The 22,651-nt window shown below is 41.2% G+C and overlaps 1 protein-coding gene across 1 annotated transcript in view; it reads left to right on the forward strand.

Annotated features, from left to right (window-relative positions):
- The window catches only part of GRID2 (glutamate ionotropic receptor delta type subunit 2), a 2,613,212-nt gene extending 2,591,003 nt beyond the window's left edge, over positions 1–22,209 (forward strand). Inside the window, exon 16 of the mRNA XM_085641143.1 lies at positions 19,359–22,209. Within this exon, the coding sequence (XP_085497269.1) occupies positions 19,359–19,781 (423 nt within the window). The 3' untranslated portion in view covers positions 19,782–22,209. The remainder of the gene's footprint in view (positions 1–19,358) is intronic.
- The last annotated feature ends 442 nt before the right edge of the window (positions 22,210–22,651 follow it).

Consider the following 22,651-nt stretch of genomic DNA (forward strand, 5'->3'; position numbering starts at 1 on the left):
CCGGGTTGGGCGCGGACGGGGTCCTTGGACACACCCTCCCCCCTGGTCCCTGAAGGGCTTTTCCTACCCTTCATCGGGGACCTGGCTGCGATGTTCTTATCGCATCCTTTGTTACTGTTTTTTTTAAGTTCTTTCGGCATTGAGGGGAGGGGGTGGGAGGGTAATGCGGCGGCTTTTTAATGCTTGGTTCAGCTAGGCTTCACTACTTCAGAGTACCACTAGGTAACACTAGACCGAGGGATGACTCCCCCTGGATAGCGAGTGGGGTCTCCAGGAATATTAGGGCAGGCAGCGCTTCTAATGTGATGATGTTTTTCCCTTTCACACCATGACGATCACTATTGGAACTTAGAATGTTAAAGGGCTTAATTCTCCTCAAAAGCGGCAGAAGGTGTGAAAGTATATTATTGATCACCACCTTGATATAGTGGCCTTACAAGAGACACACTAGAGCTGAGGACACGCGTCTCCGACACAAACACTACCCCCTGACCTATAGATCCTCCGCTACCACGAAACACAGAGGGGTGGCGATACACTTCCACTCATCCACAAAATTCCAACCACTTGATATTCAGACCGATAAGGATGGCCGATAGATTATGGTCAAGAGCCAGCTAATGGGCAGACTTTGTACCTTCATAGCAGTATACGCACCCAACACTGGGCAGACACCCTTCTTGAACACATTTCTGGGGAGGGCACTGGACTTCATGGAGGGGCCGATGATACTCATGGGCGACTTCAATCTGACCTGGCAGACGGACCTAGACAGCACACACTCACACTGCTCTAAACTAAGTTTCTTCTCAGCTGACACTCAACAACGTGTCCATGACATGGGCCTTCTCGACGCTTGGCGTACTCTTTACCCCACCTCCCGGGACTATAATTTCTACTCTCATGTTCACCGTACATACTCCCGACTGAACTACATTTTTATTAGTCAATTCCTGAGGGGCATCCTGCAAGATTTTAAAATATTTCCTATCCCAGTATCGGATCATAGCTTACTCTCAATATGTCTGTCTTGGGGGAGTGTTGCTTCAGCTACTCCCAGGTGGTACTTCCCGACTTCCCTCATGCGCGATAAAGACTCTTGCACAAAATTGAGAGAATCCATCACTGAGTTTTTCGAACTTAATAAATCAGAGGACACATCGGAATATGCCGCCTGGGACACGTTCAAAACGGTCTTTCGGGAGAAATGTATTACCCTTAATTCAGCGCTCAATGCACAGCACACCAGAGAAAGGGAAGCTGTAGAGGAGAAGTTGACCTTGGCTGAGTGTGCACACAAACTAAACCCCACAAGAGAGACTCTCCGCCACCTGACTGCCCTGCGGGGCAAGCTGCGAGCTACTTACAATAATAGGGCAGAATTTACCCTCCTCAAGCTCTGTCATTTATCTTACTCACAGGGCAACAAGATTGGCAAACACCTGGCTCGGCAGCTCAAGGGTAAGCGAGAGCGGGAATACGTGGGAGGCATATGGGGACCTACGGGGGATCTCATACATAATGACAGGGAAAAAGCCAAGCGCTTTGGCGAATTCTATGAAGCACTCTATACCAGGGACCCATTGGATCCCAATGCCCAGCAGGATTACCTACAGACCCTACACTTCCCTCAGGTTTCTCCTGCATGGAACGATTTACTTACTGCCTCCATTACCGCCGAAGACGTCAGTGTTGCCTTTCAAGGCGCTCAAACCACACAAAGCCCCGGGTCCACACGGCTATACCGCCCTCTTCTACAAAACTTTTGCTCCTAACATCACTCCCCACCTCGTACAACTCTTTAATAGAATGGCAGAGGAGGGCGAAACCACAGAATCTATGGCTGAGGCGTTGATTTCTGCCTTACCTAAGCCGGGGAAGGACCCCCACATGTGTGCCTCATACCGAACTATTGCCCTGTTGAACCTTGACGCGAAGCTTTACTGTTCCATCATAGCTAGACGTCTGAATGATCTCATGCCCGATCTTATACATCCGGACCAATCGGGATTTATCAAAGGTCGCCAAACACATGATAATACCCACCGTATTATACACCTAATAAAGAAGGCCCACAAACGATGTATCCCCGCAGTATTTGTAGGGCTAGATGTCAAAAAAGCCTTCGACAGGGTAGATTGGCCATTCTTATTTAATGTTCTCACTCGCTTCGGATTTTCACCTCAATTTATTGCCATGATTCGAGCTAACTATCTTCAACCCCGATCCAAAGTCAAGGTCAATGGAGCACACTCATCCTCCTTTTACCACTCTAGACGCACCCGACATGGGTGCCCCCGCTCACCCCTACTCTTTGCCCTTAGCATTGAGCCATTGGACCCTGCCGTCCAAGGTATACCATTTACTGGCGATTCTCATAAAATTTCTCTTTTTGCGGAATATATCTTACTGTCACTTTCCGATCCCGCTACATCTCTTCCACCCTTACAATTAGAACTCGACAGATTTGAAGCGGTAGCGGGCTTTAAAATAAATCTTAGCAAATCGTATATCCTTAACCTCACACTCTCGCAGGCGTTGGTCCGTAGACTCCAACCTCGTACTCCCCTCCAATGGTCCGCTACCTCTAGACAATATCTGGGGATCCACCTGACACCTACGTTAGAGGGACTCTACTTGGCTAACTTCCCCCCCATTCTTGCCCGTGTCCAAACGAGACTCACACAATGGAAACCTCTCTTTCTGTCTTGGTTGGGCAGGATACATGCCATCAAGATGACACTACTCCCTAAGCTTCTCTACTTCTTTCTCCCTACTACGTCGTCCCCAAGCGGACTCCCAGATATAACACTATATTACAAAGCGGCCCAACTGAGGGTGCTTACCGAGTGGTCCAAACAGGAAACCGATAAATATTGGCTACATATGGATCGCAGTGTGACTGGGAGGACTATCTGGGATTTACCTTGGTAGCAAGACAGACCCAAAAACGCGTACATCAGCACCCCCACGTGCACCACTCTGAAAGTGTGGGACTCGGTCGCTGGTGATGACAGAAGGACCTCTTTCCCCTCGCCATTACGCCACTTCATTTTAATCCAGCATTCCCTCCTGGCTTACAAGAGGGACCCTTTGATGCGTGGAGCGAAGGAGAATGCCTTGCACCTCTTTCATAACTCTGATCCCCTCACCTTTGACAACTGCAAGCGGGACTATGGCCTGGGGAACTCAGAACACTATCGCTACCCTCAGCTCATGCATTAGGCTCTCACGCCTCAGGTACGAAAGAGTCCATCCTAGCCAAAACCACCACCATGAAAGGGGTGATCTAATTTATATATAACTTATTACTCACCACCACACTCTCTCCAAGACCACGTTACATGACTATGTGGGAGGGAATAATACGGTGCGACATTTCCAACACCGAATGGGCTCATCTATGGACTGACATCACCCGGTTTAATCATTCCACAGAATTACAGGAGGCTCACCTTAAGACCATGATGGACTGGTATCTCTATCCATCCCGGCTCAAACAGATCTTTCCCAACACTACCGACAAATGTTGGAGGGGTTGTGGACTCTTGCGTGACTTTCAGCATATCTGGTGGGACTGACCATCTATACGCCCTTTTTGGGAAGAAATACTAGCACACATTAAGGACATCCTAGGATACCCCATTCCAACCAGCTCTACACCTCTTCCAGTACTGAGTTACCTTTTCTTACCTTACAGTGAATAAGTCTACTTCACCACGCCGCCGCCATTATTGGGGAGGGGGGAGGGATTAGAGTATTTCTTTTTTTGCTCCTCCGCAGTTGGGAGTAGTTTTTTTGTTGTTGTTTGTTTTTACTATATCTACTGCAGCACCTTCTGGTTGGAAGGAAATGGGGACGTACCATCACAAAAGGAAGATGGGCGCCTACATAAATTGTTTGAATTTCAACATGGACCGCCAGGGTTTACCCCTAGACCCTTATTGAAAGAAACTGCACCTTTTCAGTAAGCACTATCACGGGACAGGGGCTGGGTGACCGCCTACGTATTGTTCAACTCTATATATCTTGTGTGCCACTGCCACCTTCAATGCTCTCTGCACGATGTGTAATGATGGTACTATCCTATACTGTTGATGAACACAAACTTCAATAAACATAACTTTGACATAAAAGTTAAATAAAGTTGAATATTAAAAGAAGTTAAAATCAATAAGCATTCGCCAAGGCTGTGTTTTGGGCCCCCACTTTGTTTTTATTATTTCTTAAGGGCATTGTTCTTTTTCTTTCTCATTTCCCAACTGATGCCCCCACTTTGGCTGGCACAAAAGCATCCATACTGTTGTTTGTGGATGGGCCTGTTGATCTTGGAAACACCTGGCGGTCTGCAGTGCGCGCTGCTCCACTGTGAGGAGTTCTTCAGAGAGCGAGGCCTCAAGTTCAATGCCGCAAAGAGAAAGTATATGTTGTTCTAACGTGATAGATCGTACAAGGGAGGAGTATTGCTGGGGGACTAGCCACTCGAGAGGGCAGGTCTTCCTAACTATTTGGGCATTACCCTGTCCTCCACAATGTCAGGAAAACTTCAAGTGGACTCAATGTCTCTTGAGAATAGGCAGATTTCTGTAGCCCTAGTCCAAGAACATAGTAGTTTATTTGGTAAACCAATTGGTCCAGTCTTACAGATCTACAATGCTAATGCCTTGGACTGAGTTTTACATGGCTCAGAAATCTTCCAGTTTTCTAATTGTTCTTCTTTAATAAAATCAGGGAACAAGTTCCTTTGAACCTTGGCTCACCTCCCCCTAACCCTCCCTCCACCAGTAATTTGCTGCTAGATATGGATTGGAAGGTGCCTGCCACTAAAGTTAGACTGTGGCATTACTATTCTGTAGAAGGCTATGGTCTACACCAGAATTAGTGGATATCATAGATGCTGACAGATCGAATAAATTGAGTGGCTTCAGCATGTCAAAAATCTACTATTTGATATAGGAATGAGGAACTTTGGTAAAATCCAACTTTCCAACCCACCCCATCAGCAGAATTGCTGAAAAATATTAGTGACTATGGATACCCAATGTGAGGCACGTACAGTGGTGAGTTCAACATTGACTGCAAGGTTCCTGGAATTCAAATGCTGCAGCTCTTTGAACCCTGTTGGGACACTATCACTGTGCCACTAGATAGGAAACGCTATTTTCAGTTCAGGTGCGGCTGTCTTGTGTCTTGTCTGCAATAGCCCTGTAGAAACTGTTCCTCATTCCCTGTTTGCTTGCTCTGGTTACGTTGGCCCTCGTTTGACGTGGATCAAACCTCTCTGTACGCTGATGAGGACCAGAAGCAGTTGTACTGCACATAGAATCCTAAGATCTGACCCCCGGCCATTAAATGCATGTTCTGTAGCCAAGTGTTTGGGTCGGGTGTGGGTGTTAAGAGTCGGGATGTATACTCCAAGTGTGACTAGTGACACCCTTGATGTGTAAACAAACTGTTTGGGTTCAATTCAGGAGTCTTTTCACAGCCCTGTTTCATCAACAGTAATCAAAGTACTAAAGAATATAAATAATGTGTTCAGCCTTCATCTGGGGGTCTAGTTACAGTATTGTTTTACACATAGATGATGCTCTAGTTGCAGAGATGTTCAACCCTCACCAACGTAACAATTGGCCCTCTCTCTATTTGATGCGCTTCTTTGGCACCTTTTTAGATTCAATTTATGTTTGCTTATGTCATAACCTTCTTTTACTGTAATTAATTGTTCATTCTGGTTGTTTTTTGCAACGTTTTTGGAGTATCTTTTGTGGAAATAGGATGATGGAATGTGTTCCAATTAGCAACCAATTTCCTCTGTATGCTGAAATGCTTTGGCTCTCATTCAAGGAAGAACTGCTACCTATTTTCTGATATGTTTTTATAATTTTAAATATAGTGTAGTTTTTTATTGTAACATTGCTTTTAATGGCACGAGTTGTCGAAATAAAGCTTATTGATTGATTGATTGGACCACAATGTACTCTGGCAGTGTCTCATGTGAATTTTCATGCAAGGGTATACCTTACATAAAAAGTCACAAGGAACTAGCACAACATTTTCTACTCAATCTGTCTCCACTAGTGAAAACTGAGCAAAAACAATGCTAAGCCTTAATTTCGCCATACCGTAGCCTCAAGAAAGACCCCACATGATGTCATAGAAGCATTTTTACCAATCCAAAGAGGTTATCTCCTTTCATTGGACCAGTACAGTTCCATTTCCCATGAGACGAGCTTCAGGCATGGCTTTTTTCTACAGCTCTACTGATGGTAAGTAGCCAAACGGGAAAACCATTTTCAACACACAAATAGAAGCGTAACAGGCATAAAAGGCAGGTAAATTTGCATAGTGTTGGCCTGCTCCAAGGTTTTTATTTTGTAAATATGTGTAATGTTAACCCCTGACCCCTCCAGCAAAGTAGTTTTCAGGATTCTATTCTCCCATCCTCCACAAAAACAAGCTGATTTCAATGCAGACACCTTTGCACCATGTTGCAAGTTTGCCTGTATTGACACAAGGCAGCCATTTGAGCACCAGCGCATTAAAAGAGGACAGAAATGCGCCGTATATCATAGATGCGGCACATTCCTGCCCTTTTCTTTTGATGTAGGGCAGCTCTGCAGGAAGGCTTGTGGCACTGCCCTACGTAAATGAGGACTTCAATTCCTTTACTAGCATTCCTTATAGGCACTGTCCAGACCAGAATGTCAAAAAGTAGGATATTATTCCATACATTAAACTATTACATGTACAATACTTTTTTTTTAGAGATTCACTCTCACTTTTTAACAACATTCTGCATCTTCTGACACATCCTTAACTATGGATCATATTTACTAAATCATTTTTCCAAAGATAGAGAGTAGGGAAAACTATTTGATACATCAAACCCTGTACTGTTTAGATCCTTTGGGAATTGTGGAGCTATACTGCTAATCCATGGGTAATCAGTGTTATAAATCAGCCTAAAAAGATTTATCACAAGCTGCGAGTCTACACAGACTGAAATTTTAAAAATCACAATACCTGCCTTTCTTATCTATCAACAAGAAATAGATGTGAACTTATCTAATCAACCTGACTTGGTCTTTTTTCATATATCTAATGAATTGTTTTCTCATTTTCTAGATCCACAGGCAGAGAATCCATGTGTAATACAATTTTATTATTATATTAATTTGATTTATTTCAATAGTTGTAGTTAAATATAATTTACCATGTTAATGATTTTTCCTCTCTTTTCTCCCCTCCAACCCCCAAATATGTAGAAGACAATAGGCCTTGAAAGACCAAACCACTTTCTGTCACAACAGTTCAAGGCAGGGTATGTGAATTCTCTAAATTTAGAACTTTTTCCAATCTTCTGAAAGCCTATTACTGTTTAGCTCAGAGTACAGTTGAGAAGGAAGTCACTAGACAAGATGATTTAGCAGCCATGAGTTCACACGCTAACAAAGGAAAACCCTCCAAGCACCCATTTACTCTGGTCCTCATTTTCCAAATATTGAATCTGCTTTTCAAATGTAACAATCTCTTTATCATGATAAATGTTGAAGAGTAAAAACTAAGGGGCATATTTACAAGCCCCTGTCGTCTTTTAGTGATGTTCCTGTGGCGATAAGGGCTTTGCCTTATTTACAAGGCGGTGTTAAACAACTTAACGTGGCTTAACGCCACCATTCTTTATGTGCTGCATTGTGCATCGCACATTGAAACAGCAAAATGACCATGAATGATTGTTTATGTGCAGGAAAGTTTCCCTTCCTGCACATAAACAATCATTCCTTCAACACAGGCACCCTTGCACTATGGTGCATAGGGGGCCTCCGTTGGCGCTATGCAGCTTAATTTAGCGCCAGGACAGGGAGAAATGCAGGGGTGCACCATATTTTTGTAAATACTTCGCAAACCTGTGTTTCTACAGGGATGAAGCGCGGCGTTAGCTATTTTGGAGCTAACCCGCGCTCCACCACTTTATTGCAAATATGCCCCTCAGATTATGTGTGCTTGGTAACACATAACAGAGGAAGACGATATTGTAGAAAGGTTTTTCTACCTGGTCCTTTTTATTACATGCTGTAGGCTCTAAAATAAGATACTACACTTTAAGTTTCAGTTTCAATCTCAGAATCTATTTTCTTCTTAGAATATGCATGTGTGTTATCTGGTAAACAGTGAGATTTGTCTTCAGGGAGGTCTAGACTAGGGGTGAGCTAAGTTACAACGTTTTTTTTCTATACCAATTTGGCAAACGTATATGGCAAACCTTACGAAGCTTGCAGATAGGCTTTGTTACATTTGGGTGGCAAATTGTAACTGATATGACAATTCACAATACAAACGGAAAAACATCTGCATGCATTTCACCTCGTACATAGCACCTCATCGAAAGGTAAAGTTGGAAAGAAAAAATCAGCATGCAATATTATTCATGACTGGATTTGATCAGAGTGAACAGTGTCTCATAATACAGGCAGAGAATATTATGTCACATTGCAGAGTTCAACTGAAACTATTTAACTTTGCAAACTTTGGCGAGGGTAAAAACCAGAAATCTCATTAATTCTTCCACCAAAAAAAGAAAAAAAAAACTTCATGCCCCTGGCCTGGAAACACATCATGGCTACAGCAAAGGAAAAATGTGCTTCTGTACATATGACATGTAAAATATTATATTTTCTAAACATGTGACCCTTGTTCCACTAAACATCCATGGAGCATACATAGCCAACAATCCAGACTTCATTCTGTACCCCAAAAGTCTAAACCATATCAAAATCCAAGTGCAATGTCCAGGGTAACTAGTTTTAAAATCAGTTTACCAGATAACTCAACATTAAAAGAGACAGCTTCTTTGGGTCATGCATGTTCCTTTTACAAATATTGGTTTTCAGATGTGTTAGTCAAATTAGTTCACTTGAAATGTGCCAGGATTACAACTTCCAGAAAACAAGAGGATGATAGAGGCAACTCCAAGGCTGTAGAACGGCATTACTGATGACATGGGGTCATGTTCTAAATGTATTCCTAGCCTTAATCCTCAACTTCCCACCTCAGAGAACCCCACCGGCTCCTGATACACAAGCATACACACTTTAAACTCCTCACCCACACCTAGAAAGCACTTTACAGCAGAGGCCCTGCTTACCTCAATAACTGCATTAATTTCCACCAACCTTTCAGACACTCTCTCCTGCCGGTCTCTCACTAGCACACACCCCACATATACACAGACGCAGAGCGGGGGGGCACGCCTTCTCAAACCTGGCTCTGGAAGGCTGGAATGACTTCCCACAACACATCAGTGCCTCCTCCTCGGTTCTTGACTTTCGCAAGAAGCTGAAGACCTGGCTCTTCAAGTAAGCCCTCCAGGGCTGGTCTCACACAGTGGCTACAGAGCGCCTGGTTACCTTCAGGTGTGATCAGAATGCAATAAAAACACCAATAACATAACACAAAAAACACCACATTCATCATACACACCTGCATGGTTTAATGCCTGTTAATTATTCTCGGAACTCCCCCACAAACGTTAATTTTTCTTCTAAACATTTTTTACCACAAATCATTTTCCTACACATAATCTGCAAAAGTAGGAGTAGTTGGGTTAGGATCCCATGCTTACAGTACTCAGGTATGTGTATTTATTTAGTTTTAGAACACCATTTCAATTTCCATAGTTTTGTGACCACCCAGAAAGTTATACCACTATTGGTAGCACCCTCATTTGCATTGCATGTCATTGGTCGCTCCTCTGGCATTCTGCTGAGAAGATTCACTTTTGCAACCCCATGTCCTTTAATTGTCATTGCATTAGGTATGTACAAGTTGTATACTTAATGCCTGCACAAAATACACTAAGGCGTGTGTATTGAACCACCTGCTCTTGGTGCATACTAAAAAGCAAACTATTTTAGTAGTGATTTAAAGGCGGGTTGTGAAAGTTATCTTTTTTTTTTTTTTTACATATGACGTTGCAGAGTGCTCCTGAAAACCATATTAGAAGGGCAATGCACTGAACCATTTTCTCCATCAAAGAGCGGACAGTTTGCATACATCACCATCCATGCAACAGTTATCAGGGCCATTAGAATTATGATGCAGCAGGGTTGACTAAATTGTCAATCAAATAATGCGGTGTAATGACACACATTTTGTTATAGTATTACTTTATTATTTTGACATTATTACATGTGACCACTGTCTGGGCAATGCTTTCACCTCATAAGTACCACATTTGCACACAAATACAGCAATAAGCAGCTGAAAGGGGAAAGTTTGTGTAGGGCCATCCACTGTACAGGAGCGCATATCACTGCAGTTTTAGTAACTTTTGATCCGTTTGAGCTAGAAACAACTTTTTTGTTAAAATCTGCAAATGGTGAATTAAGTGGCAAATCTTTAATCATACAGAAAACACCAAAGTCACTGAAAAACAGATTTTGCTACACAGATACAAAGAGGAGTAAGCCTCAAAGGATAACTTTTGTGCGAGAAGATACCACTTCCTGCACAAAAACTATTCTGACCTTAACATATCTTTGCTAGGGACCATACTATACCATTGCAGGGAGGGAGTAGAATTGAACCATATCATTATAAATATGGCACAGTTCTGTTCTCTCCCTTTCATACAGTGCAGAAGAGCAATTTCCCTTGCTGTGCCGCATGCCATGAAATCTTAGTAAATCCAGGCCTCAATCCATTAAACTTAAATAAAGCAGTGCATGTGATGGCTACAAACTTGGCAATCTGACTTTCTAAAACAGTCTAAATTTGTAAACTCCCCCCAAAATAGAGAATGGGCCAAAAAATATTTCTTAGAAGCCTGCCAGAGCTGTCAAATGTTGGGATTGCTAAATGCCAAGGCTGTGTAGTCATGCTGTTACACCTCACCATGCATCTTTCTTTAGACATCCTACATTTCCAGCCTATTTGTCTCACTATTCCATTGTCTGTTATCTCAACTTTCATCCTTTGTCAATGTTTTTCTTTTTTCTAAATTCTTTCTGCTTTCTCTATCTTCTGCCTTTCTCTCTTCTACTCTTGATCAAAGGCCGATGATGAAAAATAAGTCTTTGAGTCACCAAACGTTAGTGCTGGTGCCCACAACTTGAAAACACCGGCACTGTTTTCAATAATGTTCATCACATGGAAATCAAATTCATTAAGCTATTCAATATGTCATCATTGTTGGGATTGTGTCTGACGTACTTCAAAAACATTGGTTTGTGTTAAAAAGGTAGAAAAATATGATGTTGAGTCGATGAAGGCAATCTTAAGTCTTCCACCCTGCTGAAGAGACAGTTCCTCCTAGAAATATAAATATATCTCTTCCAAAGAACTTTGAAGTGTGCGTGCTTCTCCTGGCTGACTCGGAGCAGGATATTCTTGAGCACCCCTGTAGCCCATCAAGGCCTAAGAATGAAACTTTTCTCTGACAGCATTGACTACCTCAACTAGGTACAAGAGTCATTGTCACCTGGTAGCAAACATTATGTGCTCCATTCACAAAGGTACATTTTCACGTGTTGATTTACTCATTGGTAAAGTTACTCTTACACTTTGGAGTATGTTTAGATCCTTTCTGCCATTATTTTCTATGGAATGGTGTTACAGTAGTTGGCCATGTCTGGTGAAGAACAGTATTTACAACTGTTTTGGACCTTTGTGGCTGTAGTGGTCCTAGAAGTACAGTTTGTGAATAGCACTAGGTTTATTCCTTTGGGCGTGGGTATCTGTCCCTCCCCAAACCCCTCCTCTACCCTCTCTTAACCTCTCTTTATTCATCCCTAAACCCTCCAAGTTAGTAATAAGTATTCCTCATTAACCAGCCACTCCTCCGCCTTTCCCACATTTACAAATAAAATGTAGGCTTACATGTGCAGTAATCTCTGCATTCGGGGCATAGTGCTCCACAACTGGGATGGATTTGGCTGCATAGAAAATATAAGAGAGATGGAGGTGGAGATTTCATTGCGTAGGTTTGTGAAAAGTATTTTGTAGTACAGCAGTAATACTACGGTAGTACTTCTAATTGTACTGTTGGGCAGTAGGCTCTTCAGACTGTGACTGAGACAAATCAGTGAATCTTAACCTGTGGCATTATTATACAACATTCTCTGATTCTTTTTTGTACCCTTGGGACACTTTTGTATCACAGAAGGAGTCGCATATGCTTCTACAGCCCCTTCTGTAAAATGGATTGTGGATGCAGCTAAATGAGCACAGTGCAATCTCAACGGGTCATTCCCTCATTTGTAGTGGGGTGTGGCCATGATATATTACAGACAGAAGCACAGAAGCAAAGAGGCCAGCAGTAGGCACACTGCCAGTGAACTTCAAAGAGGTGGTGCACATCTAGTGCACAAGTGGTTAATTTGTGCTAAAGGGAGTTAATGTGCCCTTCTGGCACTCTCATATTACACTTTATAGGCAATATATGTTTGTTGTCTGAAATCATACAGCAAGACTAAGGGATGAGTTCGTGGAATAAAATAAATAATCCATATAACACAAGATTAATGATGAAAAAAATATCTGAAAAAAATTGTGCTTTCTGACACAAAAGTAGAGATTAGGAATGGAAAGATGGACACTCACATTATTAGAAAATAAACTGCCTCAGATTCAATCTTCCATGCCTGTTCTTGTCATCCCAAAATAATAACTGAAAACAGGCTGTATTTGGAATATTTTATGACCCAGAATAAGCTTGCTTGCAGAACACATTTTTACAAGAGAAAAAATGTATCAGTAATAGATTTGTCCCAGGAGGCTACAAACTTCTAAAATTAAAATCCCCCCTTAAAAGAGTAAGGGCCATATGTATCAAAATGTTCTTTTGCGATTCTCAAAGAGCGATTTTTTGCGAATCGCTATTTGAGAATCGCAAAATGCTATGTATGTAGGACTTGCAAATAATTTTGCGAATCCTAGATAATCCTTAATTGGGAATCGCAAATTGCGAATCGCAATTAAGGAATACCTCCCTATTCATTCCTATGGGCCTCTCAATTTGCGATTCTCAATTAGAGAATCGCAAATTAAGAATGCAATTTCAAGGGTGCCAGGGTGTCAAAAGGACACCCTGTTGCACCCCTGAAATATGCATGTGTGCACATGAGGTGCACATACATACCCAAAGGACATGTATGTGTGCCACATGGCTCTTTGAAAAATGCAAAAAAGTGCATTTTTGACAGAAATCGCAAATTACCACCAGCTTGAAGTTGGTGGTAATTTGCGATTCCTTAAGGCCACATTGCACTCTTTCTGTGCTTCTTACATTGCATTTAAGGAATCGCAATTTGCGATTCCTTAAATGCAATCGCAAAATAGGGAATCGCAAAATTTGCGATTCCTTATTTTGCAAGGCTGTTTTTCATTCATAAATACCACTAAGCCCAATTGCGATCGCAAACGCCGAAATTCTGCGAATTTCGGCATTTGCGATCGCAATTTGGAATGATACATATGGCCCATAATCCTTACAACGTAACGATCTCATAAATTATGGGTGCCAATATTTTCAAAGGAAAAAAAGCACCCTATATAATGACGGCTTTGGGACTATTTGACCAGTTTTATAAATCTGACCAATTTAAAAGCTACACTATGTAAAATTACTTTGAAAGCGCCAACACAGTAGAAAGAACGTGGCTTCCACCACTAACCACAGGATATTTTTCTTATGGCCACTGTCAAGTGTGTAGCTATGCATTTAGCTCTAAAAGGAGGTTTTGTGGCGGAGGGCGTACATTTTGAGATTATGAGATCAGACTTTTGATACACTCTTTTATAATGTTTTCATATTTATTGTTGAATGTTCTTGTAAAAAGAATTATATCTAATGCAACGTCTGTTACTTAAGGGTACCTATAGCTGAACATATTCTAGCTTCTGAAAAAGCAGATTTAAAATGGCTAGCTTTCCATTTTAAGGACGTACACATTTGAAACATAGCAGGGCTTAAGTCTACACCTTTAATAGAGTTCCATTTAACATTGGGATGGGTGATAGAGAACTGGTACTACATTGCAAAGAAAAAAAAGTGTTCTATTGGGTAAGCTTAGAATGGAAAGACACCTTAAATATAAATTAAAGATAAGTAGTATTTCTCCTTTTCATTTAAAACAAATTATAACTGATAAAACACCACTGAAGAGAATATTTACTTTTTAGTAGGAACTGTTAAAGATGGATAGTGCTGCAATTGTACTGCTTTTGCAACCTCCTTTGTTAAACAGTATAAGTGCAGCACAAACCTCTAAGCACTTTTCTCTATTGGTTGCTCCAGCTATGCCACACTCAGGCCATGGTAAGCCACATAATATACCTATGTGACCATTCACAAGGGTCTTGGACCGCCAGGACCTAATCACACCTCCGTTTAATGAGCCCAACTCATCACACACAGTCTGTGGCCACTGCTCACATGATTGTTTCTGTGTAGTTGTCATCTTGTTTAGAGCTGAACTCTGAGAAACGTCTCCTTCCAGGGCAAGGAGCAGCTCTATTATGTCCTTCTCCTTCACAGAGAGTTGGACAAAGCTTTGCTTTTTGAAAGTTCAGGTATTAGGTTTGTGTCAAGAACTATCTCTGTGCTTATGGATGCCTCCAGAATCAATGCCCCACATTAAACTACTGCATAACCACTCTTTGTAAGAAATTCGGAGTATTCGTTGAGGGGGTTCATTACCCACCTCAAGAAATAATCACAAACCCTGCTGGGTGAAACACTAAAGCCACTAAATAAACCTGAGCTCAACCCCTGGTAGTTATGACATGGACAGGCATAACTTACAGGCAATGTGTAAAGTATTTACTCAGTCCCAAAACAATAAAAAAGTAGAGACACAACACAAGAAAAATTCCCAAACAAATGTAGAAAAACAGAGAAAGTTTTACTAAAATAACCCCAAAATGACAAAAAACCATGGCATGTTGATATGTAAACTACAACATGTACAAATATTACACATAATAGAAATTACAAATATAAAGGATACATTCGACTACAGGAAGTACTTTTTTGACAAATCTTTTTGATGATTGATTAGAAGGTTCTGACCACCTTTTCCAATCAAGAATTCAACTATTAATTTTAAGTGTTTTGGAACTGGTATATTAGCAACAAAAAATACATACCCTACAAATGAAATGTAAAGAAAGCACCTAAGTTAGAAAATTAACTGATAAATTGAACCAAAAGGGTTAAAGCATTTTGAGAACTCCTTGTAAAGACAAACTCTTTAATCAATATTTGGCCTTATTTGAATTTGATTAAAAAATACTCCTTTCAGAGTCAAAATATACTACCTCCTTGTGAGTTTCCTTTTCAAAGACCATACTACGTGAGTGTGCACACTACCCTAGCCAGGTCTCTGCCACTGCCCCCTTTCTTCTCATATAAATTTACAATTTACTCAAATATTGTTGATATACACTCTCTCCCCTTTTTATTTTTGAGCTCCGCTGACTTTCTTTCAGTTTCAATTATGCATACCCTTGTCACATCCTGTGTCTTCCTGTCTCCAAAGGATAGACAGGTTTTGGTTTTCTGCTATAAAATTACCATTTGACTTGAAAGTCTTCACAGCAAAGCGTCAGCAGACATGGGACATTCCTGAAGATTCTTACATTGATTGTTGTATAAAGAGTAGGCATTTTCCCACTACAGCTAGATGGTAAAACAAAATGTGATGACAGGGTCTGGGGCATGGTTGCTTAACCTATCTCAGCAGTTCTATTTCTTGCTACAAGTCAAGCTGCATTTTCATAGGCTCCTGAGCAACAGTATTAGCAGGAAGTATTTGCCTATATATGACCAACACGTATGAGTCAACATTGTTGAGAAGGGAGATGCAAAGTGATTAGCAGAATGGCAGCATGTCTCTCCAACATGGGCGGACTTGGAATTTCGGACATACAGATTGTTCTGTAAGAAAGACAATTAAAAGTTATGATTGATTAGACCATGGCACAAACATTACAACGTGATCAACTGCAAGAAAATCAAGTTTATAAAAAGGGCTGAAAGCTACCCAGAGGGAAAAATACTCAGAGTGCCCAGATGGAGATTTTGTAATATGCCACAACTAATTTAGACTTTCCAATGCCTAATTTTGCCCAGGAGAGGTATTTGTTTGAGCAATACCAGTCTGTAAATCTTGGCATCTTCCCTTTTTATCCAGCTGTATGGAGGTCCTGCAGTCAGTGAGGGGACAGGGATCTTTTCCCCAAAGAATTCCTCACAACAGCAGTCCATTCCTTTTCCTCTAAACCCCCCCCCCCCACCGCATCCTCCTGCTAAACCACTAAGTCAGAACTGTTGAACATCATGGGGTACACTTGGAAGGCAATTTGAAGTATTTTTGAGGACGATTGGGTGATTCAAACCATAGGAAAAGGTCATCTAGTCGATTTTCAGAGATTCCAAAGGAAGACTTATTTTTGTGTCGAATGCCTAGTCCCAGTCAACCAGAAACATGAGCAATTCTTTTATCAGAGATATAGACTATGGTAGTCAAACGAACTATGGAATTGATCCCTTCAGGAAGGGAGTTCAAAGGGTATTATCTATTGCTATTTCTGGTCAAGAAACTGTCGGGAGAGTACAGAGTACAGGCGAGTATTAAATCTACATCAAGCCAACAAATTCATCTTAACCAAGTCATTTAGAACAGTGCCCTCACAGTCTCTGCTACCACTTACCCAATCAAGGGATTTTTGGACAACTCTAGATCTCAAAGACACACATTTGCACATTCCAATTCTGTCATCTCACAGTCGTTTTCTAAGATTTGCATCCCAAGGCTCGAATTACAAGCCTGCAGAAATACCCGTCAGCCTGGCATTGGCTCCAAGAGTCTTAACGAAGTTATCGGCACCGTTATTAGTGTATTTTATGAGGTTGAAGTTAGAGTTTCTCCACATTTAGATGAATGGCTGAGGAGGAAACAAAACCGGTATGCACAACCCTACAACAACATGGACTCCTGTTGGATGGGAAAAGTCCTCTTTGCTTTAAGTGGGGAATAAGCAGGTCATTGGAGCTCATTTCCGAATTCGATTGGATCAAGTATTCTTACCACTAATCAAAGCTCTATACAGTTAGCCTTTCATGGCACTAACCGCTCAGACATTGAGCAGTTAGGGTCTCATAGGAAAGAATGTTCCCATGAAATTGCAATAAATGTCCCAATATCTAGTTGTCCAGCTTCATTAAAGGTGTTAAAGAAACACTGCAATAGCTAAATTAGTTGTTTCATATGGTTTGCAGGATTGGTCATGTGAAACTCTTCGAATCTTACCTTTCTGAACGGTTAATTTCTTACTGGAGCTATCCCTCCATCCTTGAGAGGGCAGTTTGGTAACTCTTTGAGCATGTAGAGAGAGGTGGGCTTAAGTTTCTCAGTTGGAGCCTTTAGCAGCAAGACTGTTGAAAAGCTTTGAAAAACATAGACCTCTGCCTTTTGCTTTTGTTCCTTTGTGGGACATCAGTTGGCTCTGACTGTGTTACAGAAGACTCATGTTGAGCTGATGAAGCCTCACTGAAAGATGTACGGATGACTGAAACCTGGTCGGCTCCACATACGTTTGTACAACGCTATCAATTACAAGTGCGTAACCAATCTAAAATAGCATGTGGAGAAGCTGTTTTGTTTCTAGTTTCTAATAACTTTTTATTAAATATGGAAATTTTGGGTGATATATACAGTTTTTTCTAAATAAAAAGCATTGATTGGTACCACCTCAGTTATTCAGGACTGTGACGAGGAAGGCTGATTGGAGGTAAAGAACAATTCCTTACCAGTAATCCTCATTACCTTGAGTCTTATTCTCACTCATTTCAGTCCTATATTTGCTCTTTCCATGTGTCGTTGTCATGTCTGGAGGATGGCACAGAAGTGAGGAGGAAGAAGAACTCATCTAGATAGAAAGGGGGTAAATGGACCTAAGTAAAACAAGAGAATAGAGCGTATTCCAGCAAAATTTGAGTATGCAGAAGAAATGGAGAATTTGTAGAAACATGCCTGCTGGAGCAGGTGCTCTTAGTGAGTACTTAGACAAAGAAGACTAAAACTCAGAGTAATGAAGATTACCAGTAAGCACTGTTCACTAATATTTCTCTTTACTTCATATTTCCACATAACTGAATCTTAGCTTTCACAGTTACCAAGGGAGAGAATATCCAAATAACAAAGGGTTTTTTCCAGTTGTAAGGGTAAGCCAATATGTGCAAACTTGGTGAACCCTGGCTGTCTCCACCATAAGGGTCATTCTTCACTTACTTCTATAAACAATTCACCAATCGGGTGGAATTTCACATTCACAGTGGACTGTCATACTACATTGTAGAAGGGCACCCTCCTGCCCATATAGTGTGTAATCTGGGGTTTGCTCTTCCTGCACAAATGAGAGTACTAATTGTCATCAGATTGATCCAGTGAAGATGGGGTGTAAATGGGATTCAGGTTCCATTAGCTGGGCAGAAGATCCAATCTTTCAAGATTCGTATGCAGACAGCTTGACAGAAGGGTTCAATTGATCACAGGAGCTGAGGCCACCAATGAAATAAATATATGAATGATCACACTGATGCACTGTGCACCACATGCGGCTAGTTGTCTCTGGGAATATGTAACACAAAATACACTATAATACAAAATGGAGAGGCAAACAGTGTAAAATCTGGTGAGGGCACCCTGTTTTTCCCAACCCGTGTGGTGTAACTGCCCAAGTGTCATTGCTGAATTCACAGAAGGGCGACCTTACAAATGTACACCGGGTTCCGGTGGCAAACGGGTGTCTCAGCTAATGAATGTGGTCTCTCAGTGCCTGAGTGGCTGCTGGGAACCACATTTTTCCCTTGGCATACAGTCTTGATCATATTATCAACATCACAGTTGGAATTGCAATGCTACTAGCGCTGGGATGCTCTCGAGTAGCCATGCACTTTAGAAATGTCTTTCCATTCCACAGTTGAAATCAGCAAATGCAAACTCCGAATCATTTGTCTGTGGTCTTAAAGAAAATGAGTTACCGATTTAGTACAGCACCAAGAGTGGTCATTTGTAGTGGCAACATTGTTTATTTATTTAGCCAAAGAGGATGAGGAATGTTGCTGGAAAATCATGCTATACATAAAATATCTATCTTGGGAAAAATCACCAAATAATATGTAGCTTGCTGGAAAATCTTTGAAGTGTTCACAGGGTTAGGATAGGAAGTTCTGCAGAAGTAGTTATTGATAATGATGAGCTCCAATAACTCAAATGGCTGACATTTACAGAACAGTTTCAGTTGTTGTTGGTTCCTACTGAATACTGTGCAACCACTTCTCTCTTCTTCTTCAGGATGACAAAGAAATTGACTTGGAACATCTCCACAGACGTGTGAACAGCCTGTGCACAGACGAGGAGAGTCCGCATAAACAGTTCTCCACGTCCTCCATCGATCTGACGCCATTGGATATTGATACTTTGCCGACACGCCAAGCGCTGGAGCAAATCAGTGACTTCAGGAACACACACATCACAACCACAACCTTCATTCCTGAGCAGATTCAGACTCTAAGCCGCACGCTGTCGTCTAAAGCTGCCTCTGGCTTCTCCTTTGGCAATGTGCCTGAGCACCGAACTGGCCCTTTTAGGCACCGGGCGCCTAATGGGGGCTTTTTCAGAAGTCCTATCAAAACAATGTCGTCTATTCCGTACCAGCCAACTCCAACTCTAGGGCTAAATCTTGGCAATGATCCGGACCGGGGCACCTCTATATGAGCATCACTGTTTCTTCACTGTTTTTTCCTTTAGGACTCCCTTTGCAAGGAGCTACTGTAATATTGTGGGACTAACATGGATGTAATTTTATAAATCAGGATTAGTAACAACAAATCTCCTTCTCCCCAACCCTCCCAAGGTCTCTGTACAGTTGTGTCTATTTACATCCGGTCTTAATTTCTTGATTATTTCTCTTTCTTCTTTGATTCACTTTTTCATTTTCCTTTCGCTGAATTTTCTTCTTCATCTCCAGTGCTTTATTCAACCTCCATTTGCTCCACTCTCCTTTCGTCTCTTCCTGTCCTTAACCGTTTCTCCTCTTTGACCACTCATCCCTTCAATTCTCTCTCCTGAGCAAACATTCTCTCTCTTTATTGCCTCTCTTTCCTTTCTTCTATTTCACTCTCTCTTCATCTATCTCTGATGCTCACTCATCCTCTCTCCTTTAGCCTCTATTTTGCTATCTCACTCTCCTTCACTCTTGTTCCCAGTCTCCCTCCACAAGGCTCGTCCTTTTTCCTATCTTAATCTTTCTTCCTTTCATTTCTCTCTCTTCTCTCATTCTCACCCACTAGTCTCTGTATCATCCCTAGGGCCATCTTTCTTTCATTTGGTGGATATACTGTAATTGCAATAAATTCAGTCGTTTGCCTGCATTCCGCTGTTCCCATTCAGTGCTCCGCTGCTGTTGTGTGTCCTTTGACTGTGGACCAAAGGCAAGCCCTGCAGTGTACAAAACACCATTCAGGCCACATTATATGAGAATGCAATTTTGTAGGATTACAAAAAGCCATTACTATGCCAGTAAAGACTACAGTTAAATCTACTTTGCACTGTAACAGTGCATATGCTCTCTATGTGATTGTACAGTGTTAAAACGCTTTTCTTATGTACAGTATACTTTATCATAGGGCAGAAGCCTTCATCGTGTTAAAGAAATTAGTATCTCATTTACGTGTACATATATATATACATATGTATATGTATAAATACACACGTAATTGCAACCAATGCTATTGCAATTCATTTGATAAAGCTTTAGTATAAATATGTGTTGTATACAGGAGATATGTATAGTGCTGGGGGGGGGGGCTCTTTTCTTTTAGAAAAGGCAGGTTGCTTTAATGTAATACCGACTTGCATTGTTCGCCAAAAGCTTCTTTACAGGCTTCTTTCGCCACCGGTACGTCATATTAAAAGTGGCTGGCTGTTGGCGCATGAGGCTTGTAAATAAGCCCCATATTTTATACTTTTTTATTAGCACATCCGGCGCAGCCTACTGTTTGCGCCTCAGCATTGCAATTAGCGTTTTCATGTCCTCTTCCGCAGTGTATAATGCTAAACTTGATCGTTGTATCTTGAACTAATTAGACAAAAGGGAAACCTCCGCCAGGTAAACACACGTAGGCTTACTAACTCTCTAAGAGGCTGTAAAAATAGATAATTACATTTTAATACATTGTTTTCCAAAGCTGCATAGTTATTCAATACAATGATGATGTTTATAGACAAGGGAAAAATGTGCCCCTGAGATATGTTGATGTGGCCTTAATCGGAGTCCAATATCATAAAAAGAGGGCAAACTATCTCTTGTTTTAACCAATTTAGCGTTTGGTTCTATTGTATTCTTAAGAGCTGCGTTTTGTTATGCGGCAATGCCACATGTACAGATTGATGATGTACTGCAATGGAGAAGATAATAATGATGATGATGATGACGACGATGATCGTAAAAAAGATGCCACATTTGGCACATATTTTTTTACGTAATACTATTACCAATTATATATGTCGAATGAGGTTTCAGTTTGTTTTCTTTAACTCTGGTAAGTACTGTTTGGGTCCGCCACTGATCTTGTGTTCATATGCTACCATTCACTTACTTTAGTTTACTCATTATGTGGCTAGGGTTAACATAGGAACCAACACACGTTACTTGCTTTAGGAGAAAGATTTAAAAAAAAAAAAAGGGTATATTCTTCAGATATATTATATTTTGATGCTAATTCTGTTCCGAGGGAGCATCTTGTACTGTCACTGTTTTTTGTACTAAATCTTCAGATATTGTCTACTGTGTAAGGCAGACCAGTTTCTTATCATGTGAACGGCCATTTTGTTTCCGAGGGTGCAAGTGACTGGAAGCATGCACAGCTTGTCGCCCCTTGTAACGTGCATAGTCCCACGCGGCTCCACTGATTGACAAAACAACATATACACAACAAGCTTTCTAAATGACATCTGAAATGTTGCAATGACTTTAGCTGAAATAAAATGGTTAACTATGTACAGTATTTAAAATAGGCCTATTTTGATGTATCGCCTATTATAAAATACAGAAACACTTTTTGGAGGCCTCAGTTACAAGTGGCAGAGCTTTCTGTGTAAAATTTGTCTAAATAATTTGTCTAATAAAATTGTTTTCTAAAAATGTTGTGCACTTTTATTGACCGATGGAATAGAGCGCTATATTGTGGCATGGCAATATTAGCCTTTGGAATGTGCCGTTAGATTTGAGGGTCGTGGTCTTTCAAATTTTCAGAAGCAGCTGTGTTGATTTAATTAACCAATTTTCCCGCACATGCATTTTATGGGATGTTGATAAATAGTGGGTGAACCATGCATGTCAGTGTGAGAATGCAGTGTTGAGCCAGAAGAAAGTTTTCCACACCATCTACCGGTGTGGCGAGAATCTGTGACGTTGAACGCCATTGCTCACTCCTTTGTTGTTACAGCCCTTCTCCGAATACTTAGGAAAATTCTAGATTTGGCCCCCCTCCATTCCAGAAGGCTGGTTGTCCAGGCATTGGATTATGGGACCTCTCAGTATCATGGAGCGCCCCATTACGTAATCAGAAGGCTTGAAGTTACAC

This window comes from Triturus cristatus, chromosome 2_2 (genome assembly GCF_964204655.1).
Source record: "Triturus cristatus chromosome 2_2, aTriCri1.1, whole genome shotgun sequence".
Lineage (NCBI taxonomy): Eukaryota > Metazoa > Chordata > Amphibia > Caudata > Salamandridae > Triturus > Triturus cristatus.